This window comes from Ovis aries, chromosome 6 (genome assembly GCF_016772045.2).
Source record: "Ovis aries strain OAR_USU_Benz2616 breed Rambouillet chromosome 6, ARS-UI_Ramb_v3.0, whole genome shotgun sequence".
Taxonomy (NCBI): domain Eukaryota; kingdom Metazoa; phylum Chordata; class Mammalia; order Artiodactyla; family Bovidae; genus Ovis; species Ovis aries.
In genome coordinates this window covers 21760206-21785973 of record NC_056059.1, presented here as the reverse complement: position 1 = coordinate 21785973, position 25768 = coordinate 21760206, and the positions used below count along the sequence as shown (strand labels likewise).

Genomic DNA, 25768 nt, shown 5'->3' with positions numbered 1-25768 from the left:
AACAACTAATCTCAAAAATATACAAGCAACTTATGCAGCTCAACTCCAGAAAAATAAATGACCCAATCAAAAAATGGGCCAAAGAACTAAATAGACATTTCTCCAAAGAAGACATAGGAATGGCTAACAAACACATGAAAAGATGCTCAACATCACTCATTATTAGAGAAATGCAAATCAAGACCACAATGAGGTACCACTTCACACCAGTCAGAATGGCTGCGATCCAAAAATCTGCAAGCAATAAATGCTGGAGAGGGTGTGGAGAAAAGGGAACCCTCCTACACTGTTGGTGGGAATGCAAACTAGTACAGCCACTATGGAGAACAGTGTGGAGATTCCTTAAAAATTGCAAATAGAACTACCTTATGACCCAGCAATCCCACTTCTGGGCATAAATATACTTTAATTGGCTTGAAGAAAATAATTGTTTATAAAAACAACAAAGAGCCTGGGAGCAGAAAGGAGAAAGAGCTAGGATTTGGCTGCGCTAGCCTGCACTATAAAAGAGTGAAGACATTCTATCTAGAGAAACTGACTGTTGAGTGACAGTGGGGGTATATCAGACTGTAGGGGTTGAGCAAGTTCCTCCGTATTTATTATTGCCTGAATATGACTATTCAGATTTCTTTACTTTAATGCCATGCTCACTGGGAAACCTTCAGAATGTTAATTTGGTTTCTTTTGTAGTCGGATATTGGGAAATGTTTCTTTCGACAGTGATAAAGGATATTCACGTTAGTATGAGAAAATATCACTAACTTTAAATTTGTAAGTAGGCAGTTGGCTTATACACCTGGTCTACATATCAACTTCTGTGATTTTGGCAAGCATGGATTATTTCCTCTCTTTCCACACTTTTGAACTACAATATGTTTGAAAGCTCCTGTCAAAGTAGAATGCAATCTCTCCTCCACTGGTCTTTAAATGCCTAAAAAGCATAGAGAATTCTTAATTATCTTAATATTCGCAGCATCTAGCACAGTGTCTAGTGTATTGCTAGAGATAGATAATTAGATATAAGATGAACTGAATAAGGAATGAGTGTACAATTTGTAACAGGAAGTTGAGTGGGAGGATGTTTTGTATGTCTCTAAATAGGATAAAATAGGATAAAATTTGCTAGACTCAAAGTCATCAACACAGTGATTACTGTGATCACAGTGATCGATACAGTGATTAAAGTGCATAGAGAACCAAGTGGCTTGGCTTGGCTTTCTAAGTGAAAGGGAAAAAATCAGTAACAACATTCTAGAATAACCTCATTTAATATTCCTCATTTACTCAACCAATCTGTTGAGTAAACTTGTTCATACATTTTTTGGGAATTTGGAAAAAGTTTAAAATAATGCATATAAACAGAATAATTTTGAGGTTTACCCATAGTCATATTAGAACACAAAACAGAGAACGTCCTGATGTAAATGACCTATGTAGCATCTTGAAACTATGAAATACATTATTTAAGTACTGGGTTCATCGTTTGATTGCAAGTGGAGATTCAGATGAAAGTTGACAAGGTTAAAAATCATGAGAGACATGATTCTAGAAATAGACAAAGCATGAAATGGATCAGAGTGGAAAGCAAAGCTTTCCCAAGGGTCTAATCACGGTAACATCTAGGTATCTAGTAATAGGTGATACAAATTGGCCATTAGAGCTGAAAATCCAGAACAGTTCAGTTCAGTTCAGCCGCTCAGTCGTGTCTGACTCTTTACAACCCCACGAACCACAGCACACCAAACCTCCCTGTCCATCACCAACTCCTGGAGTCCACCCAAACCCATATCCATCGAGTTGGTGATGCCATCCAGCCATCTCATCCTCCCTTCATTCCGTTCTCCTCCTGCCCTCAATCTTTCCTAACATCAGGGTCTTTTCAAATGAGTCAGCTCTTTGCATCAGGTGGCCAAAGTATTGGAGTTTCAGCTTCAACATCAGTCCTTCCAATGAACATCCAGGACTGATCTTTAGGATGGACTGGTGGGATCTCCTTGAAGTCCAAGGGACTCTCAAGAGTCTTCTCCAACACCACAGTTCAAAAGCATCCATTCTTTGGCACACAGCTTTCTTTATAGTCCAACTCTCACATCCATACATGACCACAGGAAAAACCATAGCCTTTATTAGATGGACCTTTGTTGGCAAAGTAATGTCTCTGCTTTTGAATATGCTATCTAGGTTGGTCATAACTTTCCTTCCAAGGAGTAAGCATCTTTCAATTTCATGGCTGCAATCACCATCTGCAGTGATTTTGGAGCCCCAAAAAATAAGGTCTGACACTGTTTCTACTGTTTCCCCATCTATTTCCCATGAAGTGATGGGACCAGATGCCATGATCTTCGTTTTCTGAATGTTGAGCTTTAAGCCAACTTTTTCACTCTCCTCTTTCACTTTCATCAAGAGGCTTTTTAGTTCCTTTTCACTTTCTGCCATAAGGGTGGTGTCATCTGCATATTTGAAGTTATTGATATTTCTCCCAGCAATCTTGATTCCAGCTTGTGCTTCTTCCAGCCCAGCATTTCTCATGTCGTACTCTGCATAGCAGTTAAATAAGCAGGGTGACAATATACAGCCTTGACGTACTCCTTTTCCTATTTGGAACCAGTCTGTTGTTCCATGTCCAGTTCTAACTGTTGCTTCCTGACCTGCATACAGGTTTCTCAAGAGGCAGGTCAGGTGGTCTGATATTCCCATCTCTTTCAGAATTTTCCACAGTTTATTGTGATCCACACAGTCCAAGGCTTTGGCATAGTCAATAAAGCAGAAGTAGATGTTTTTCTGGAACTCTCTTGCTTTTTCCATGATCCAGCGGATGTTGGCAATTTGATCTCTGGTTCCTCTGCCTTTTCTAAAACCAGCTTGAACATCTGGAATTTCGTGGTTCATGTACTGCTGAAGCCTGGCTTGGAGAATTTTGAGCATTAACTTACTAGCATGTGAATGAGTACAATTGTGTGGTAGTTTGAGCATTCTTTGGGATTGGAATGAAAACTGACCTTTTCTAGTCCTGTGGCCACTGCTGTGTTTTCCAAATTTGCTGGCATATCGAGTGCAGCACTTTCACAGCATCATCTTTCAGGATTTGAAATAGCTCAACTGGAATTCCATCATCTCCACTAGCTTTGTTTGTAGTGATGGTTCCTAAGGCCCACTTGACTTCACATTCCAAGATGTCAGGCTCTAGGTGAGTGATCACACCGTTGTGATTATCTGTGTCATGAAGATCTTTTTTGTACAGTTTTTCTGTGTATTTTGCCACCTCTTCCTAATATCTTCTGTTTCTGTTAGGTCCATACCATTTCCGTCCTTTATCGAGCCCATCTTTGCATGAAATGTTCCCTTGGTATCTCTAATTTTCTTGGAGAGATCTTTGGTGTTTCCCATACTATTGCTTTCCTCTATTTCTTTGCATTGATTGCTGAGGAAGGCTTTCTTATCTCTCCTTGCTATTCTTTGGAACTCTGCATTCAAATGGGTATATCTTTCCTTTTCTCCTTTGCTTTTCGCTTCCCTTCTTTCACACTGATTTGTAAGGCCTCCTGAGACAGCCATTTTGCTTTTCCAGATCAGTAGCTCACAAAATGTCATCATTAGCTACATCATGTAAAATGTTTTGATTTTTTTCCATGTTTTTTCAATTTCATTTTTTCTGAATAACTGTGTTCAGAATTCTGCATTTTATCTCTCTCATTTTAATGTATATATTTGTAGAATACAACTTAAGGGGCATATTTAAATATAATTTACATTTATACAATGCTTCACACATCTAACAACTTACTGATTGATTTTCAGTTGGACTTTAGGAAGCTAAGGCAAAGACCAAAAGACTTTACCACAGTGATTCATGAACTCTAAGTTAAATTTTTTAAAACCCAGACTCTTAAGTCTGTTTTTTCTGCTTACAATTAATAACACTTACTGAACGTCTATTGGGTCTAAAAACATAATAGAGAAAGATAATAGGTAGAGAATGAATTCCTTATCCTGAAAAAGATTATGATATAATGAAAAATATTGAAATATAAATTAAAGTACATAGAAATCTGAATATAAACATGTAAATAAAGTAAAAATTAATATTTATGAGACCTTGAAAGTGAAAGTTGCTCAGTCCTGTCGGATTCTTTGCGACCTCATGGACTATACAGTCCATGGAATTCTTCAGGCCAGAAAATTGGAGTGGGTAGCTTCTTGTTCTCCAGGGGATATTCAATCCAGGGATTGAACCCAGGTCTCCCATATTGCAGGTGGCTTCTTTATCAGCTGAGCCACAAGGGAAGCCCAAGATTACTGGAGTGGGTAGCCTATCCCTTCTCCAGCAGATCTTACCAACTCAGGAATTGAACTGGGGCCTCCTGCATTGCAGGCAGATACTTTACCAACTGAGCTATCAGGAAAGCCCATTTACTCGTTTATTATAAACAGGAATGACTCAATGCATGTTACCTGTAAATCAGGGAAGATCAGGCTGAGTGATATGGGTTTGGTTGATTTTTTTTCATTCTTGAGTATGCGAACATCATACTATTCTTCCAACATGGTACACAGAAGTTCCTGTCCAAGATTATTCTCCCTAGCTCCTCCCCTCCCTCTTGTCCCAGTTATTCTCATTGACTAACAACCTCTTCTCCCACAAACTTTTGCACAATTATCACTTTTTCTATGACCAGCCTATTCAAAATTGCAATCTGTCCTTCCAGCACTCCCTAAACCCCTTAGCCTGTTCTTTATTTTCAGTTTATGTGTCCTATGTAATTTTTACTTTGTGTCTCCTTATGCTAGAATACTAAAAATAAAAGCAAGAATTTTCTGCTTGTCTTATTTACTTACATATTTCAGTCACGTAGACTAGATTTCACATAAAATTGGTGTTCAGAGTTTTGAAAAAATAAGTTAATTAAAGTGAATAAAAAAAAGAAACTAAAAGACACGTAATTGATTAGGTGATGCTCATGATTTTACTCCATCATGAATTACTCGTATCATTTGTCCTCCAACTTTAGATGAGCATATGTAATATACAATGAGTTATTTCCTTTTCCAGGCAAACAAATTCAAGTAATGTGTATGAGTGCACAAGTAATATTATCAATATATTATTTTGGATGCAGGAATGCATTGCATTTCATTCTGAATAAATGTTAAGGGCAAGAAAAAATATTTATGACAGTGTGAACATGGTTCAAGCTACTATGTTAAATACAGTATCAGCAAATATACATAAAATTGCTTTTACACAGACTAACCGCAAACTCCCTTTGCATGAAATTGTTTTCCAACAATAGCTGAAGAGCTGCAAAGGCTATCAGAATCTTTTAACGTAACTGCCAACCATCAATGTAGAAGTCCAAAAAGAAGGAAAATTAAAGTGCATGTGTAGAAACAGTATCAGATAACTTATAATGCACATACATATGGCCTTAAGGATTCTGTTGCAAGACATTTAGAAGCTTAGTTGAAGATTCCTAGGAAAAATCTAAAAGAATCTGAGAGAATGGATCTTTTACAGTGAAGCAACTGCTATAGTTTATTTATTGCTATATAATGTTTTAATCATTACTGTGGGTCTCTGCTCATAAAATTTTGTGAAATGATTTCAGATATCAAACTCTCAGGCCCCCAGGTTTGATGTAAATGCAAAAGTAGTCTCTCGGGTGGACAGAATTATTTTGCTTTATGAAATACAGAAATCATGAAATTGTAATCATCTTCCTCATAAAAAGGTGAGGGAAAGAGCACTTTGACACAAACCTTGAGCAATGATAGATGTGTAACTGCTCAGTTCCCCCATGTCTCATGCTTGGATAATGGCACTAGCTCAGATAGGCTCTAAATGCTACTCAGGAAAGTCGGTAGACTTGGATATGTTTTTGGCAAGATAAGAGACTGGGATGAGGATTATTCAAATCTCTCACCATGTCTTAACAAATTTTATTGTGACGATACAAAGATGGATTGGCGTTGGGTATTTCTTGAAGCTGAAAGACATATCCAGCTTCTGAGGCAACGGGATTTATTTTCCATGGTGACATGGACTCTTGTGGCTACCCTGCCCTTGGTACAGGCACTTACTAGCAGAAGAAAAAGGGAGGTGGGACAAGTGAAGTAGCTCTTGTAACAACACTGCCCCTCTTTAATAGTTTAGAATCCACTTGACTCACATAGGCAGGATTGAATGCATATCAAAAGTTAGTGAGAATAAGCTTTGGGCACCTTTTATTCATATAACTAAGGGAAAAATATTCTTTGATTTTCATATCTTGTGCAGGTTAGACTGGAATGCCTATAGCTGTTCTTATCTATCATATTGAATTAATGCAGGATAGATGATTTTGAGGTTTTTAGTTGTAAAAGAAAAATGGATCAGGCTGCTGCTGCTGCTAAGTCGCTTCAGTCGTGTCCGACTCTGTGTGACCCCATAGACGGCAGCCCACCAGGCTCCCCTGTCGCTGGGATTCTCCAAGCAAGAACACTGGAGTGGGTTGCCATTTCCTTTTCCAGTGCATGAAAGTGAAAAGTGAAAGTGAAGTCACTCAGTCGTGTCCGACTCTTAGCGACCCCATGGACTGCAGCCCACCAGGCTCCCCTGTCCCTGGGATTCTCCAGGCAAGAGTACTGGAGTGGGGTGCCATTGTCTTCTCTTAGGAAATTAAATGAAATATTGCCAACCTTAAAAAAATCTGGGAATTATACTCTTCAAGGCAGAATTTATTCTTTGTAAATGTCTGGATTGGAAATGGTCAACTTGTAGTGAGAAGAAACATCCTGTTTTGATTAAAATCTCAGAGCATGTTTTAAAGAACCATCCCATGGGCCTACTACTTCTCTGTAACTTTTGTCTACACAAATGTTCTTAAATGACAAATATATCTCTTTAGGTCAAAATTATATGCCTGCTTTATTCTAGCTTCATATTAGCAAATTATAATATTCTCAAGAATAATATATGGAAAAAATTAATGACAAACATCAAAATATAAAGTAGTGCATCTTAGATTATTTAGGTGGGCTTTTTTGTTGCTTTAGTTTCAAAGAACACATTTTAAAATGTCAATCCCAAGTGAGAAAATAAAACTAAGTAGTAACACTTGTGAAAAAAGTTGAGGGTAGTCCAGAAGATGAGTTGAATTTTCTCAATAATTTCAGAATTAAATGAGAATATTGTGTTAGTGTCATCCAAGAAATTAGACACTGTTGCCAAATCCAGCTAATGTGACTATCCAGTTAACATTAGCTTAGAGCAGTGATTGTATGGAATTATGTTAAGGCCAAACAAAAAACCATACATGTATATGCATGGAAATGTGTAAAATGCTTCTGTGTGTGTGTATGTGTGTGTGTACGTGTGTGTGTATGTGTGTGTATGTGTGGTATTGTGTTTAGATTCCACTTCTTTACATTTCATTGGTTGTTTCACTTTTAATGTAATTTTAGTTTTCCAATGGAAACAGCCTTTTAAAGTATTATTAATTTCAGGTTTATGATGTTCTGAAGCCAAAACAAAAGGGATGTCACATAAAGGAAGGCAAGAAGACATCAAAAAAGAAAGTACATTAAGGCAAGAGGAATAAAGACTGATGTTATGGGATCATGGCTAGAGATAGAACTTATAGAGGCTTGCTATGGACTGCATTATGTCCTCACCTCCACATTTTTAAAGTTTACCTATCCTTTATCAAATTTTTTCTAGATTTATTGAGATATAATTAGCTCATAACATTTTGCAAATTAAAGTGTACAGAGTGATGATTTGATATATGTACATATTGTGAGATGATTATTAACACCTTCACCACCTCACGCAGTTACTTGTGTGTATGTGTGTGTATGTGTGCTTGTTGAGAACATTTAATATCTACTCTGGTGTAACATCTATGAGGCATCCCCAGTGGTTTGTGAACTGGCTTCCTGATGGGATCCATGATGGGTTGGTAGGATCTGAATGCCTTTGACATGTTCAGTTTGGAGCCCTGCCTACTGCTCTCCCAGCTCTCTCCATCCCCTAGTTGTGCAGACCTCCACGGTCCTCTGGATAGAGGGAGACAGAAATGGGCTCTTTGGCAGGGCTCCGCACATCTGAGGAAGCTGAGAATTCATCCGTCATATCCATTACCACCACCACCCTATCCCTCAGGGAGAAATCACAGCTGAGAAGACCCTTTTGGTACCGAGTTGCATCGCCATGGGAAGGACATGATGTGTACAAAGTCAGTTAGTTCCTCTTACTCTTTCCAGGGCATCCAATCTCAGATTATTTTTTAAATTTTGTACTGCAATTTCTCTATTGGAATCCCAGACTTCCACAAAGGTTCTCTGATCCATGGGTGACCATCTAAGTCAGTTTTTTCAAGGGACCCCTGGTTCACAGCTAAGGGCCACTCCAGGGTTTATGGAGTGAACAGAGTTTGAGGTCTATATGTTTATTATCTGACTCCCAGTGGGCAAGACTTGCCAGGTATGGTGCTGGTAACAGAACCAAAGCCAGATGGGGATGTGGCCAAGTCCTCTGAGGTGTGGAGTTGTTTCTGGGTCTATAGCTGGGACCATGGTAGGTAAGCCATCCTCCAGGGTGCAAGTCTATCTTCTCAAAGTGATTCTCATTCTTGTATTGCATGGTGGTTTTAGTCTTCTACCTGGATCCCCCAGCTACCAGAAAGGCACTATTGTTTATGGATAGATTTCCAATTGTTGTTGTTGAAGGGGTATGATGAGGGACATCTTATCTGGCCATCTTGCGGATGTCACTCCCCCAAATTTATATGTTGAAGTCCTAACCTCAGTACCTCAGCGTGTGATGGTATGTGGAGACAGGTCTTCTTTAAAGAGATAATTAAGTTAAAATAAGATCATTAGGGTGGGACCTAAACCAATATAACTGGTGTTATAAAAGGAAAAGACAATTAGAATACAGACACACAGAAGGAAGACCACGTGAAGACAGAGGGTTGCAGCCATCTGCAAACATGGCTGAAAGACCACTCTTGATGACACTTGAACTTATACTTCTAGCCCCCTGAATTGTGAGAAAATATTTCTGTTGTTTAAAGAGCAGTCTATGTTATTTTGTTATGGCAACCTGAGCAGATTAATACTATGTTTGAAATGCTGAGGACAGTTTAATGTGTATGGCTTCATTCCAGCAAAGTAGAAGGCAAAATATTATACATTTTCCTAGTGAAAATAGAGATTTCCAGAGAGATTCTGATTGCCTGAGAATTGCTTTCAGGAAAGTAAAGGACAGACCAGGATCTTTATTTCCATCAGTTGAGCCTCTCTTAGGTTATATATGGCCTTCCTCACAAGCGCTGTTTTCCATGATAATTCCTTTGCAACAGAAATGACAAGCACACAGAAAGCTTACTTGCTGGGCAAGGTGATAGGTTTTTCGTGGTTGTTATACAAATCAAAAATCCAATTGAATCTGTCACTTGAGCTTAGACTGAAGAGTGGTTCCTTTGTTTAAGGCAAAAGGCTTCTTTGTTATACACTTAAATATTCTCTCCTGAAGGAGCAGATCTGGCTTGCTAGTATTTAGAGGAAAATAATTAAAATAGAAAATAGCCTTAAAAATTATATGGTTTATAGAACAATAGAAGTAAATCTATTTGCCAATATTTCAGCTATTCAATTAAACAAGACCAATTTCAACAGGGATTAACAAAAAACAAATTGTCATTTATTATGAATATTGGGGCCAAGTCATGTTTTTGAGACTTCTTTCATGGTAGAATAGGAAAGAATGTTGAAATATGGTTTAAAATGTGGTTTACTTTAAAGGCATACATCTAGCAAATAACACAAAAATGTAATGAAATTAAAAGTGTGTGTGTGCTCAGTCATGTCCAACTCTTTGAGGCCCCATGGACTGTAGACTTCGATGATTCTCTGTCCATAGAATTTCCCAAGAATACTGCAGTGGGTTGCCATTTTCTACTCCAGTTAAGGTTTAGGATCTTTTGACATACAGAAGGGGAGAGACTCAAGAAAATTTCTGCCTCGATTACCCTTCTACAGAAGAGGGTTTAGGAGAGGAAAGAACTGAAATCAAATGCCAGGTCACCTCATCTTTCTATATTCTAGAAGTTGCAAAGAGAGATCTGTTTTCTTGAGAATGGGCCTGACCAGAAAAAGGACTAGGCTGATATCATTTGCAAAATAACAGAGTTCATGTCTTGTTATGTGTTGACATAGCTTGTCCTTTAAAATATATTATTAATATGTTGTTATTAATATATTGTGGTCCAAAATGTTGAGCCAGCCAGTGTCTTTTGCTGTTGACTTTTTATCTTGAAGGTGTGCATACTTTGTTTTTTTGAAACGGCATAAATCTGGAATATTTGAGATTACTCTTTTCTGTATTTCTGTAGAAAATAAGATCAGTCACTGAAAATTAATTTTTTCTCTACAGTATATGACACACTAAAAAACATGATTTGTAAATGATGCTGTCCTTATTTGTAGTTACCTTGAAATAAATCTGCATGATTTGTACATGCTCACCCTTGGAAAGTCCCAATCCAGTTTCTTTCCCTGTAAAAATTTCTCCCTAAGCTTTGGGAGAGTAGTACCTCAAGCTCACTCTTGGAGTAGCTTCCCTCATATTTCTTCATGCAGGTAGGGTTAGATACTTCCTAATTAGACCTAGTGGGCTTCCCAGGTGGCACTAACGGTAAAGAACCCAGCTGCCAGTGCAGGAGGTGTAAGAGAGGCAGGTTCGATCCCTGGGTCAGGAAGATCCCTTGAGGAGGACATGGCAGCCCACTCCAATATTCTTATCTGGAGAATCCCAGGGACAGAGGAGCCTGGTGGGTCCTGGTCCATAGGGACCTGGTCCATAGGGATGCAAAGAGCTGGACACGACTGAAGCGACTTAGCACACATACACACAGTTAATCCTGGCATATTATAACACAGATACATATTATAGTCAAGCCTGTTTCTATTTTCTTCTCTCTGGATATGGGAGAGAAGGAAATATAACATGCATTATTAATCTTTGTGTCTCCAAAACTTAACATAGTTCTTGACATTCAATAAATACCTTTTGATTGAGGATATCTTAACTTTACAGTCGATGTTATGAAAATTTTGATTGCAAGAAATATCAGTTATCTTTTTCTTACCAGTGTTTTGCCCTATCATGCACATAATAAGAATTCAAAAACAGTATTTAAGTAAACTTAAAAGCAAAAATTATTTCAAATGTTTTAAACCTAATTAAAATCATTATTATTGCTCTTGGTCTTTATATTTAGCCAGATATTTAGAAAGAAGGGGCTTCCCTGGTGGCTCAGAGGTTAAAGCGTCTGCCTCCAATGCGCGAGACCCGGGTTCGATCCCTGGGTTGGGAAGATCCCCTGGAGAAGGAAATGGTAACCCACTCCATTATTCTTGCCTGGAGAATCCCATGGACGGAGAAGGCTGGTAGGCTACAGTCCATGGGGTCGCAAAGAGTCAGACACGACTGAGCAACTTCACCTCACCTCACCTTGGAAAGAACAGTTAAATGAACCATGTAAAGGTATAACCTTAAGAAAGAAGTTCAGTTATCTTTGTTTACTTAATAAATTATATCCTTAAATTACAATTGTTCTACAATAATGCCACTTTTCTAGAGAAACCAAAGCCCTATGCTCTACAGTGCTAAATTAAAAAGAAAATATATTTTTTGTTTTCACAACACTTACATTATACTAAGTTCAGTTCAGTCACTCAGTCGTGTCCGTCTCTTTGCGACCCCGTGAATCGCAGCACGCCAGGCCTCCCTGTCCATCACCAACTCCCAGAGTTTACCCAAACTCATGTCCATCGAGCTGGTGATACCATCCAGCCATCTCATCCTCTGTTGTCCCCTTCTCCTCCTGCCCCCAATCCCTCCCAGCATCAGGGTCTTTTCCAATGAGTCAACTCTTCACATGAGGTGGCCAAAGTATTGGAGTTTCAGCTCCAGCATCAGTCCATCCAATGAACACACAGGACTGATCTCATTTAGGATGGACTGGTTGGATCTCCTTGCAGTCTAAGGGACTCTCAAGAATCTTCTCCAACACCACACTTCAAAAGCATCAATTCTTCGGCACTCAGCTTTCTTCACAGTCCAACTCTCACATCCATACATGACCACTGGAAAAACCATAGCCTTGACCAAATGGGCCTTTGTTGGCAAAGTAATGTCTCTGCTTTTGAATATGCTATCTAGGTTGGTCATAACTTTCCTTCCAAGGAGCAAGCATCTTTTAACTTCATGGCTGCAATCACCATCTGCAGTGATTTTGGAGCCCCCCCAAAATAAAGTCTGACACCATTTCCACTATTTCCCCATCTATTTACCAAAGCCATGAAGTGGTGGGACCAGATGCCATGATCTTCGATTTCTTTTTTTTTTTTTTAAACTAAACACATTTTAATAGAAAACAAAATACAAAATAACTCTTTTCAGAAAACAGAAATATTTAATCCTTTTCCCACAAATTAGAAGTCGCTTCATCCTCAGAGCATAGTTTTCGATGTGTGTGTTTGTACTTACGATTTGTTTCACAGACTGTTCGTTAAACTGCTATTGCAAAGCAGGTGGGAGGGATGATCTCAGGAGGAAAAGATGCTGGAAAAGCCACACCTCGAAATCATTGGGAAATTCAACATTTTTTAATTCTTTCTTTTGACTTTTCACTTCTAATTATTTTCATTTCTTTACCACAATCCATCCTTTCGGGGAAGAAAATTGTTAACAGAAGTGCAGCCACAAAAAGACTCTTTCTTTCCCACCATTGCTGTAAGAGCCCAAGACTTTCTCAGTCAAATCTGCTCACCCACTTCTAGAAGCATGTCAGCTGGAGTGACCCAACTGTCCCCCAGGAGTTTTCCCTTTCTCCCAATACACTGTGCGACCAAGTTCTCTGAATTCCCTGAACCTCAAAATTCCAAGTGTCACAGCCAGTGCCAGGAGTAAAACCTGAAAGATGAGAGCAGAGAAGGCCCCCTCTGCCAGTGCTAGGTTTCCTCTTCTCAATAATAATTATAATAACAATAATAAAAAATCCTGGTTCTTTGTAATCACAGAAAAGGAAAGACGTTTGCCAGGATGACCCTGCCCCCTTTCCTAATTCTCACTCCACTTTCCTACCTGTATAGAGTCCCTCCCACCCAGTGACCCTGTGGCACTGCTCCTGGGGAGGGTGCCTGGCAAACATCCTCAGGTCAAGTGCAGCCCCAGCGAGGCAAGGGCACCTTGGCGCCAGAGATAGGGAGAGGCCACACGAGGACACAGTGGGATCTCCGTGATTCCTATCTCACGTTTGCTCCCCATCACCACCCTTCCTGCCCCTATCCTTCCACACTTCGGGGCTAAGTGGAGAGTGGTGGTTTCAGAACATCTGCAGGGCAAGCGGGGACATGGGGAGTCTTTCACAGTCAGTCAGTGATTCCGTCTGTCCTAAGACTTGCCATATGGAGCCCTTCGCATGCCCCAGTCTGCCATATCAAAGATCCAAATCAATGTTCCTGATTTTCCTGTGTGACTCCAGTCACCAGCAGGAGGTTGCAGGCCATGAACTGCACACCCAGCACATTGCTCACCTGGCCGGTGTAGACGCCCACGAGCTCGCTGGACGAGCCGTCGGCGGGTGTGCTGCAGTGCGCGCCTCGGATGTCCCAGACGCGCACGGAGTTGTCCATGGACGCGGATGCGACCAGACTGCTGTCTGGGCTGAAGGTCAGGCTGGTGATGTTGTCCGTGTGGCCCCGCAGCTCTTTGTAGAGGGTCCCGGACGCCAAGTCCCACAGCTTCAGCCTCTGGTCCTCACCCGCTGATGCCAGGTACTTACCGTTGGGGGAAAAAGCCAGGGAGAGCACAGGGCCGCGGTGGCCCGTGAAGAGTCTCACCGAGTTCCCCTGCTGAGTGCTCCACAGCCGCACCGTTTTGTCGGTTGAGCCCGTGGCTAAGTAGTTTGAATTGGGGTGGAACTTGACGCAGTCCACGTCTGCCAGGTGCCCAGCATAGATTCGCAGTGGGTACGTCCGATCAAATGACCACAGCCGGGCCGTGCGGTCGTGGGACCCGCTGGCGAAGTACAGGCTCTGCGGGCTGATGTCCAGGTCCCACACGGGGTAGGCGTGGCCCTGGTACAGCACGGTGTTGGTGAAGCTGCCCAGGTCCCAGTACCTGATGGACATGTCCTCAGAGTAGGAGAGCAGCCCCGAGCTGTCCGCGAGGAACCTGGTGCTGTACACTGGCCCGCAGTGTCCCCGCAGGACCTTCATCTCCGTGCCTGCGTTGTCGTCCTCGTCATCCTCCTCCTCTAGGAAATCACAAGCCAAGTGGATGCGGGACACATTTACGTGATGGGGTTCGGACTTTAACTTCTTAGAACGCAGACTCCACAGTTTTACACAGGAGTTGTCAAAGCCTGCTGCGAGCAGCTTGCTATCTGGGGAGACCTCTGCAGTGTTCAGCAGCTGCTCTGTGTTGTAGAAGGCGTAGAAGTAGATGGTGGTGAGGGAAGGGGGACCGTCCTTGACGCGCTTGATGCTCTCCTGCAGGAGCTCCAGCGCAGCCTCATTCTGCAGGATGGGCGCTGGCATGTCGGCGGGCTCCAGGCCGCCACCCTCGCCGCGGGAGGAGCCACCACTGGCGTAGAGCTGGTAGTCCGTCCTCTTGGCGGGCTGCACATCCAGATGGATGTGCCAGGCGAAGATCCTGCACAGCGCGGCGTTGTTGTCACTCTGGAGGTAGCGGAGAAGGTAGTTGTAGCTGTCTTCCTGCAGACGAACCACGTACTTGTTGTCCAGGAAGGCTCGCAGCCGGAAGTTAGACAGGATGTCCTGGATGGTCTGAGTGGTCTGGAGCTGCTCGATGACATCCTTCTGGCTGGCGTTCTGCAGAAACATTCCATGGAAGCGGCTGTAAAAGCTTTCCACTGTGCTCTTCGGACTATTCTGGATCAGGTTGAGGTGGAGGTAGACAAAGAGAGGGTAGAGGAGAGGCATCACTTCATGGCTGTGCTGGGAGTCAGAATCAGTGAGAAAATTCCGCAGCTGTCCGAACTGTACTTCATATTGCTGGGGCTCTGCCTGGCAAGGGGCTGCGGACACTATGTTGGTACAACCAGATTCAGATTGGACTGTGAGGCTGGCAGCCATCTCCTCGGTGCTCTGCGACAGCCGCAGGCCTTGCTTCAGCGGGCCGTCCGCGTCCCCGTACTGCCGGCGTTTGAGGTAGCAGGACACGGCCATCTGGATCTGCTCCGTGCGGACCCGTTTCATGACTGAACATCCCAGGCGGCTCCCGCTTCCCCCGCGGCCGCTGCCGCCGGGGTCGCCCCGCGTCCGCCTCAGTCGCCTTCGCGGCAGGCTCGCTATCCGCGGCCGGCTCGCTATCCGCGGCCGGCTCAGCCGGACCCCCGAGCCCCGAGCCCCGCCGCCCCCGCGGCGGCTCTGGGCGGCCGCCCCATGACTGACTAACGCGGAGCCGCCGCGGGCTGGGCCGGGCCGCTCGGGCCTCGGCGCGCAGCTGTCTCCGCCAATCGATCTTCGATTTCTGAACGTTGAGCTTTAAGCCAACTTTTTCACTCTTCTCTTTCACTTTCATCAAGAAGCTTTTTAGTTCATCTTCACTTTTGGGATTGGAATGAAAACTGACCTTTTCCAGTCCTGTGGCCATAAGAGAGATATTTGTCTGCATCGCTCATTGCATTCTATTTCAGTGGTGGCCAGAGAAACTATTTCCATACACAAACTTACCTTTATAACATGTGTGATTGTGTCAGTGAAGATTTATTTATACCCTAGGGGAAATATAAGTCAAAAATACATATTCTAGAAGCTTGTACTTTCTTCTCTTAATAGAAGCAATGGTAAAAAAGGAAGAACTTGCTTTTTAATTTTTTAATTTTTGCAATGTTGTGTTGGTTTCTGATTGCAAATCAAAACTACAGTGAGGTATCAGCTCACAGCAGTCAGAATGGCCATCATCAAAAAATCTACAAACAATAGATGCTGGAGAGGATGTGGAGAAAAGGGAACCCTGCTGCACAGTTGGCGGGAATGTAAACTGCTACAGCCAATCTGCAGAGAAGATTATGGAAATTCCTCAAAAAACTAGAACTTGCTTTTTATTGAAAGGAGTAACTCAGAAAATAATAACAATATGTAGGTACATTCATTTTTATAAGACTATTTAAAAAAGAGGATGATAGATAAATAAATGATAAATAAAACTTCAAAAAGTAAAAGTAAGGGACAAACACTTGCTTCCTGAAGCAGAAGGGAAACTAAAACTTGTTGAGGCCCTTTTATGTGCCAGGTACTCTGCTTCCACTGTTTGCATTATATGCTCATTTTAATTAATGCTATTGGTATATATTAGCAGTGCCTAGCTAGCCATGTTTTAATTGTGAAATGTCTAGTAGGCACAAATTTATTTTCTAATAGAGAGTTGCAGAGGTTGATTCTGGAGGTAAAGGTAAATAGAACATTTTTCTGCACATGAAATTCTATTCAAGTGAGTGACTCCACATTGCTAAGCTAGACCTCTCTTCTAACCTGTTATTTTTTGCCTTGTGATGCTTAGATACTTTGCAAATCTGTTTGTGTTTTGATGTATTTCTTCACTTTTCCATGGTAACGTCTTTCAACAACTGGAATTTTAAATTTAAAAATGATACATGTAATCTCCTTATTTTCCTGCCATAATTAAGAGATCTTATCTTTTCTGTTTTAGTCCATGAAGTAAACTTAATCTAGGTACTCTGGTTCTTTGTCTTGTTTCTAGCAGGTAGATTTCTCAAGGTTTGGTTTTAATTTCCTTTTTGTAAGTCCAGGCTCTATCACTCTTTGCCTGTAAAGATAAACTGAAAGTGTTCTTAAATCTGGGCATCATAGAAGGAGCACAGGCTTCTCTCCTGTTGGACAGCTATGTGTCCTCAGAAGACGGAGCAATCTGCCCCATGTGTCCCTGCTGCTGCTGCTGCTAAGTCACTTCAGTCGTGTCCGACTCTGTGCGACCCCATAGACGGCAGCCCAGCAGGCTCCCCCGTCCCTGGGATTCTGCAGGCAAGAACACTGGAGTGGGTTCCCCTTTCCTATTCCGCATGCATCCCTAGTGGGTGCATTAGCCCTCTCACAGTCTCAGAAATAATGAGGTTGTTGTATAAAACCCTCTACTTTTCTCCCCTTGATTGCAGAACCCACTTGGCTTTACACACTCCTCTGAGCTCTGCCCACTGTCCTATCACAGTTTCTGTTTCACTCAGGAGATTTAGTAAGTGGCAGATGAGAAGGTAGAATTCAGGCCACCATCTTCCCCAACAGATAATCTGTCTGAATATCTCAAAGACATCAAAGTTTTATGTATTAAAGATATCAAAGATTTCTGTATTAGAAAAGCTCCCTTCATTCTCCTCTCCCCCTCCACCCCACCTCCAAAGCTGTTCTTTCTGTGAACTTCCCTATCTTAGTAAATGGTCCCACCACCCATCTAGAGAGTTAGAAGTCATGCTTGTTTCTTTGCATCTGCTCATTTTCACTGCCCCTTTTAATACCTAGGCAAATCCTGTAGGCCATGTCACCAAAATATCTTAGCCTTTTTGTCTTAGCTCTATTACAATAACCTCTGACAAAGATCATTATCTTTCTCCTGGACAAATGCAATAACCACCAAATTGGATTTTACTGAAAGCGTGAACTTTCGCTTCAATTTGAAGCAGACTTTGAAGTCTGCGTTGCACAGTGGTGTACAGCAGTGTCAAGAGCACTGGACTCAAATACTTTGATTTAAATCTAGGCCCTGATTGTAAATAGCTATGTAAAATTGGGTAAATGACTTAAATCTTTCTGAACATCAATAATCTTGTTAGTAAAGAAGAGATAAGAACACTCATCACACAGGGGATTGTGAGGATTAAGTGGAAATGAGACTGCCAGGCTCATAAAATACTCAGGGCATGCTGAGGTATTCATTTTTACTTCATTCCCAAGAACTGACTAACTTATAAGCATATTTCAAAGTCATTGGTACTATGGCCTAAAATGATTATGAATTTTGTAAAGGCAAAGGAGGGCTCTGGTGGTGGGCTGGGGGATAAGAGGTAAAGTGAAGATTGGGTACTGAAGAACTCAGGTTTTCTGTTAAATTTTGTGATAAAAGTTATACAGACAATAGGAGTTTTAAAAACAGCTCTTTTTAAGAATCATAATTCCTGCTCTCTGTGTTTATATGATTGTGACTAGAAGTAGAGATATATGGAGATGGCATCAAATCCATGTTTTAAGCCCATTCATTTTATAGTTAAACAACGGCTTTGTCACTTCAATACAGCATATTTCTATAAAAGCGCAAGATAACATATTCCTTGAAAAGCTTTTCTATAAGAAAAATGATCAAAATTTTTACAAGAGGAGGAAAAAGAAAAATAAATATTCTCTTCCTGATATATATTTGTTTTATACTAGATAATTAGAAAATTGAAATTTATTTAATGAAACATTAATTTAACAACAAAAAGACCATAAATATTTTTAAAAGGTAAAAATACTTAGACTCACCTGGCCATTTATTTATTATCTATAATATTTACAGCATAAAATTAATCCAAAGCATATAATCTCAGTATCTTTTTATTGGTATTTAAGATTTCAATTTGTTTGCAAAGTTTATCTGACAAAAATAAAAATTAATCTGTCTATATATTTATTCTTTTATATACATAATAATTTCAGGAAAAGAGAAATGTCCTATATTCTAACAATTCCAGAAGTATGTTTTGAAACATCAAATTTAAGTCTTCAGGATATGACAGGAAAATTGGGGAGAAGGAAATGGCAACCCACGTCAGTACTCTTGCCTAGAAAATCCCATGGATGGAGGAGCCTGGTGTCCATAGGGTTGCAAAGAGTTGGACACGACTGAGTGACTTTCCAGAAAATTAGCTTCTTAATCCTTGACTGCTCCTGCACAGTGCAGGACAAAACTATGAGCAGTTAATTAGGCGAAAAACAGTTGAAACCTTTGAAGAGTGGAGATATTTTAGCAGCTACCCCTCATAAGGGAGATAGAATTCAGAGTTTGAGTCTCATCAGACTAGAGTCTCAGGAAACAACTTGGGTTTTCCTAGAAGTTCTGGGCCTTAGGAATAAATACTGTGCCAGCGATTAAGAGATTAACCTTAACACCAAGGGCAAAAGTAAAATTGATTCATCCTTAAAAAGTATCAAACCTCTGCAGATTTGAATGATGAACTGGCAATTTAACTGCCTGCTAAGAGCAAGCACTGCATTTTTCAGATGAACAGCAGTCTGTGTATTATCATGTCTCATAGTATTCAGTATACCCCCTCAGATGGGCATACATGCAAAGGAATTAAAAATGTGATCATAATCAAGAAAAAACAAATCAGGTTTTGCAATTAATAGGTAAAGCCTTTAAATAACTATGATAAATATGTTAAGTGAAGTATTTACAGGAACAGATGGTTATAGTGAATTAAAAAGTGGAGAATTTCAGGAGATAAGTGAAAATTGTAAACTAAAAAATTCATGTAAAAATATTAGAACAATATCTGAAGTCATCTAATAAAGTCCTAGATGTTTCATTTCAATTCTGATTATGTAAATATTGGATAATACATACTAGATAATGCTTGATTCATTTTGTCAGTATCTCTTATCACTTTCCAAGATTGTACTCCCAGCAAAAGACATTTATTTTGTTTCCACTACTACTAGAAGAGAAAAATACTTTTTTAGGATCACTGAAGTGCTAAATTCACATTAATTGTTTCTCTTTCTGGCCAGTGTCTATTCTTGCTGCTGCTGCTGCTGCTAAGTCCCTTCAGTCATGTCCGATTCTGTGCGACACCATAGATGGCAGCCCATTAGGCTCCCCCGTCCCTGGGACTGTACAGGCAAGAACACTGGAGTGGGTTGCCATTTCCTTCTTCAATGCATGAAAGTGAAAAGTGAAAGTGAAGTCGCTCAGTCATGTCCGACTCTTAGCGACCCCATGGACTGACTGCAGCCTACCAGGCTCGTCCATCCAGGGGATTTTCCAGGCAAGAGTACTGGAGTGGGGTGCCACTGCCTTCTCTTCTAGCAAGTCACAAAACTTGGTACATTAATTGTACCAAGAATTGGTACATTAATCAAAAATGATTGCTTCTTCTCAGGAAAGCTATGACAAACCTAGACAGCGTATAAAAAGCAAAGACATCACTTTGCCAACAAAGGTCTGTATAGTGAAGGCATTGGTATTTCCAGGGCCTGCAGTTGGATTGCTCCCATTTGGAGAAGTGCAGAGTGACTGCCCAGTTGGGTGGGAACAAAGCTCAAGTGATCGTGGCCGCAGTAGAACCGTGCCTGCAGGTTCATCTCATGGCCTTGGACACTAAGGCAGAGTGCCAAAGAATTGATGCTTTTGAACTATGGTACTGGAGAAGACTCTTGAGAGTCCCTTGGACTGCAAGTAGATCAAACCAGTCAATAGCTCCAATACTTTGACTCACTGGAAAAGACCCAGATTCTGGGAGAGATTGAAGGCAGGAGGAGAAGGGGATGATGGTTGGATGGCATCACTGATTCAATGGACATGAACTTGGGCAAATTCTGGGAGACGGGGAAGGACAGGGAAGCCTGGTTTGCTGCAGCCCATGGGGTTGTAAAGAGTTGGACACGACTTGGCGACTGAACAATAACAAAAATGAAAACCAGATTTGGAGAGTCAAAATGAGGCATGATCTTTTAATATTTTGAGTCATAGATGTTAGAAGATCATGAATCATTTGAGTTGTGGTTTAAGACAAGCAAACAAAGAAACTTAGAAAACTTTCATTCATTTTGAAATATTTCATCCTTCATAATAAGCATGACCTTTCACATGCAATAATAATTCTTTTTAAAGTAATGATTCACTTGAGCCCTTAAGCTTTGTAAAATTTGTTGGAAGAGCTAGTTCAGCAAATTGATGTTTCCTGTATAATGTAAATTGCATGCTAGAGTTTGCCATGTGATATAATAGGAGCACATGGACAAGCACTGAATGCAGATTGGGGGTGGAAGTTTGAAAGAGGCTTTCTAAAGGAAGAAGTGCCTGTGATACAGTTTTAAAGACAAATAGGAAATAGCCAGGTGAGAGAAGCAGGAAAGGAGTGGGAGCGAGGGGAGAAGAGTGCCCTAGTCACCGAAATAAAATATGCAAAGCTCAGGCCTGCCTGTAGTACTCAAACAGTTTGACGGTGATTTAGTGCATAATATTATTATGAGATACGCTGATGGAGAAAGTGAGAGAGAGAGAGATAGAAGTTAGATTAGGGAGGACTAGAGAAGCTACTAAAGGACTTTTAAGGAGAGTATTAATAAATTTGGGGCTTCCTGGTAGCTCAGATGGTAAAGAATCTACCTGCAACGAAGGAGATCCTGGTTCGATCCCTGGGTTGAGAATATCCCCTGGCGAAGGGAACGGCAACCCACTCCAGTATTCTTGCTTGGAGAATCCAATGGACAGAGGAGCCTGGTATTCTACAGTCCATGGGGTTGCAAAAAGTCTGACACGACTGAGAGACTAAACACACATGCATATTAATAAATTCAGATTTCATAAAGATTACTTTGAAGACAGTGTAATATCAGTTTTATTTGAATCAGATCTAATGGATGCAGGAAGATCTTTAGTTGACAAGCATATTAATCTAGGCAAGAAGCTGTGGGTGTATGCACAGTTGTGTCTGATACTTTGCAACCCTATAGACTGTAGCCCACCAGGCCCCTCTGCCTATGGAATTTTTCAGGCAAGAATATTGTAGTGGGTTATCATTTCCTACTCCAAGGGATCTTCCTGATCTAGGGACTGAACCCATATCTTTTGTGTCTCCTCCATTGACAGGCAGATTATTTACCACTAGCGCCACCTGGGAAGGCCACTTTACTAGGCAAGAAACTGTGTAGGTCTAAACATAAGTGAAGCAGGAGCTTAGGCAAGAAAAATATATATTTGAGTGCTTTCAGAGTTAATTTAAAGGACTTTGTAATTAACTGGATTTCAGCTGAGGAAAGAGAGATGTTACAGATCATTTCCAGTTTCTTTCGTCTTTGGCTACTCTATGGAGTATTACTCACAGTAATATTCCTCACAGTAATATTTTGTGAAATGTGAAGAGTTTCAAAGAATTGATGAAAATGATTATTTCATTTTGACAAGCTTATTTTGAAGTGTCTGTTATCCATAGCCCTGGTGTGAGAGATGGTTAATAGGACTTAAAGCTGGAGCTCAGAGCCTGAATCTTAGAGGTCTAGATATGAACAGAATCTTAATGTCAATTTGGAAGTATTTTTCCAAAGGTGTTAATGTCCTGGGAGTGGATGAATTTATCCAAATAAGACTGTATTTGAAAGCTATAAAAATGTGAAGAATTGGCTTCTGCGGTAAAGAACAGCATTTACGTGGTAGAGGAAGGAAAGTGAGCAAAGGATACTAAAGAGGCGTGGCCTGAGGGGAGAAAGGAGGTAAATAACATGGGAGGAGAGACTTCTGAAGTGGAGAGGGATCAAAAGGTTTCTGTAGTGTCAGTCTGGTCAAGGACTGAATATATCCAGTGAAGTTAGCAACAAAGAAGGCAAAGCTAACTTTGCAAGACTGGTTTCAGCAGAATGGTATGTTGTAAGTCACAAGGCATTAACCAGAGGAGTAAAAGATTGGTAAACAGGAGAGAGCAAATGTGAGCAAAACAAGATGGAAGAGCTGTGCTTACATTTTGAAAGGGAAGTAACATGAAAGAGGTCATGGTTCAGAAGAGAAATGGTTTAATTGAGGGATGACTGCTCTTGAGAAGGAGGTGCTAAGGATCTGGAACACAGCTAATGCATGGATGAAGAAGAGAAGACAGTGACGGAGGACGAAGGCAGCCACTTGACGAGGTTGTGGACAGTGAGCCTCGTCAGCAGTCCATGACCACTTGAACCCCCATCCCCACACTGAAGGGAATCCAGATATGATACTGCGGAAGAGCTATGTTGTGAAGATGTGGAGCTTAGTTGCAAGGAGCGATCATACCCAGAAGAGACCAGTGTCAAGGTAACAGGGTAAGGGTATTCATTAGCTGTAAGGATCACACTTCCAAAAATAAAATGAAGCACATAGTTTTATCCAAAATGAACTGTAAGGAAAAATGATCAATGGGAATGTTGTGAATTCATTTGCTCTATCTACCTGCTCTCAAACAAATACCTACAACTCTCAGGATAAAGGATTCAAACTGAATAGATCAATTGTTTCCTAATACTTAGAGCTAATATAAATTCAGCTATCAATATAAGCTTTTCCCTACTCAACTAGTATAATCTGGTACTTTAGTTTGGATGAAAAAAATGATTGTGTGTGAAGCCATCCATTTCAGAGAAGTGAGAATCTGATAAGTGCTGTTAAATCACCCAAAGACACAGACTCTGTGACTTTCCTCTAAAACTTTAAAATGTTATTAACAAATTGATGTGTGGAAAATAGTTCCTTTTGTGTATGATTTTTTTTTTGCTTTATTATCACAGAATATAATAGAGCAGCCATTGCTATACCTTATATGTATTCAGAAATGAAATCATGTAGTAAAACTCCTAAACTATGCTTCTTATCTCAGGCTATGAGACTTGCTGCTGCTGCTGCTAAGTCGCTTCAGCCGTGTCTGACTCTGTGCAACCCTATAGATGGAAGCCCACCAGGCTCCCCCGTCCCTGGGATTCTCCAGGCAAGAACACTGGAGTGGGTTGCCATTTCCTTCTCCAATGCATGAAAGTGGAAAGTGAAAGTGAAGTCGCTCAGTTGTGTCCAACTCAGCGACCCCGTGGACTGCAGCCCACCAGGCTTCTCCGTCCATGGAATTTTCCAGACGAGAGTACTGGGTTGGGTTGCCATTGCCTTCTCCAATGAGACTTGAAGAAGGTATAGGGTGAACACCTTTTCCTTTGAATCATTTGCTCAAAACTGCCTAAATTCTCAGATATAGAAAACAGATAAAAAAGCAAAAGAAATGGAATTGTGAGGTATAGGGTCTCTCATTCATTGTATTATAGGTGATCCTTAAGCGAATGTAAGTTCTCTTTTATTTATTTATTAACTCAAAGCACCAGAGTTTGTGCTCATTGTACTTAATACTTCCTAGTGAAAATATGCGGTCTGGTAATGAGATATTCCAGGAGATGCCTCATGAAATCTTATGTCTAAGAAGATAGACTGTGATGTTCCAGGTATTGTAATGATGGAGATCTGGTTTGTATTTTCAGTCAAGTAAAGGATCTTCTTCTGCTGCTGCTGCTAAGTCGCTTTAGTCGTGTCTGACTCTGTGCGACCCCATAGACGGCAGCCCACGAGGCTCCCCTGTCCCTGAGATTCTCCAGGCAAGAACACTGGAGTGGGTTGCCATTTCCTTCTCCAATGCATGAAAGTGAAAAGTGAAAGTGAAGTTGCTCAGTCGTTTCTGACTCTTAGCGACTCCATGGACTGTAGCCCACAAGGCTCCTCTGTCCATGGGATTTTCCAGGCAAGAGTGCTGGAGTGGGGTGCCATTGCCTTCTCTGAAAGGATCTTCTAGTTCTCCATAAAGCCTTGTCTAAAATAAAATACTCTCCCTTGTTCAAGCTGGATTAACTGTGGCATACAAACTAATGGTCACCAATCATTAGTTTTCAATTTCCAAATGATGCACTGTGTATGTAGGGAATTATTATCACTTGATTTTCTGCTTTTTAACCAGCATGGGTGGCATTTGAAGGATGTTTATGCTAATGAATACTGGGGTTCCTATTCCCTTTGGTATGCAACTACTACTCTGTCCATTGTTTTCAGTTCTTTTCAGATGCTGTTTTCCTTTACAAATTTAATATGTGAAACATATTCCTTTAAGGTATCAGTGAAAATCCTTGTTTTCATCTGAGCTTAGATGGCTGTGGCAAAAAGGCTTTAGAAATCCTTATTTCAGAAGCTTATATAATTTGTATGATTCATATTTCAGAGCATGTTGGAGGATGATGGAATAATGAGGGCAATACCTGAGAATCCAAAGTTAAGAAGGATCCATAATATATTATTTCACCAGTTCTAAATATTTCCAAATAGAAACAGATTAAAGAAAAGTTTGGGAGAAGTACAAAAGTACAAATTTGAAAATCTGTAAGTTTGGAAATATACTGAGCGAAGCATACGGAAGTACAGAGAATCATAGTCCTTTGGGGATCTACGGCTTACACAAAGTACTAGAAGAAAGTCTCTATGAAATCTTTTCACAAGTGAAATGAAAATTGAAAACAGTAGAAGAAAAACCTACGGAAAGACTTGGAGCAAGTAATTAGAATTACATCCATAAAGGGTTCACGTGCTACCTGGTATGACAGAAACAGTAACAGCAACAGCAACGCCAGCATTAGTTTTCTATTTATAGTCCTCTCCTGACTTGAAGGAGAGTGAAAGTGGGTCTATGAAGATTATTTTGTCTGCTGAGAAGGGTAGTGGATATAAATGGGGATTGTAAGTTTGGAATCCTTTGAATCATAGGATCTGTACTACAGTTTGAATTGTAGGAACTGTGCTGGATTTGTTTGGAAAAATTATGGGTGAATGATCTTTCTGAGACAGAGAAATAGAAATAGATCAAGGAGAGACTACAAGAAGGAAGTGTAAAGAGGGAGAAGGAAAGTGGGAAGGAGAAGAAGAGGGAAAGAGAGACATGTACATATTAATATAGTCACCCTCCCTGGTGGTGCAGAGGTTAAAGCGTCTGCCTGCAAT

The 25768-nt window shown here is 40.8% G+C and overlaps 2 protein-coding genes across 2 annotated transcripts in view; both read right to left on the bottom strand.

The window, feature by feature from the left end:
* TACR3 (tachykinin receptor 3) overlaps positions 1 to 25768 on the bottom strand; it is an 81070-nt gene that overhangs the window by 7500 nt on the left and 47802 nt on the right. The window lies entirely within an intron of this gene.
* LOC101109843 (TAF5-like RNA polymerase II p300/CBP-associated factor-associated factor 65 kDa subunit 5L) lies at positions 12371 to 15474 on the bottom strand. Its single transcript, XM_042251182.2, has one exon. It carries the CDS (start codon positions 15265 to 15267, stop codon positions 13498 to 13500), a length of 1770 nt encoding a protein of 589 aa, XP_042107116.1. The 5' UTR covers positions 15268 to 15474; the 3' UTR covers positions 12371 to 13497.

Excerpts from the sequence above, each read along its gene's own strand:
- LOC101109843 (XM_042251182.2), bottom strand. The coding sequence starts at position 15,267 with ATGAAACGGGTCCGCACGGAGCAGATCCAGATGGCCGTGTCCTGCTAC.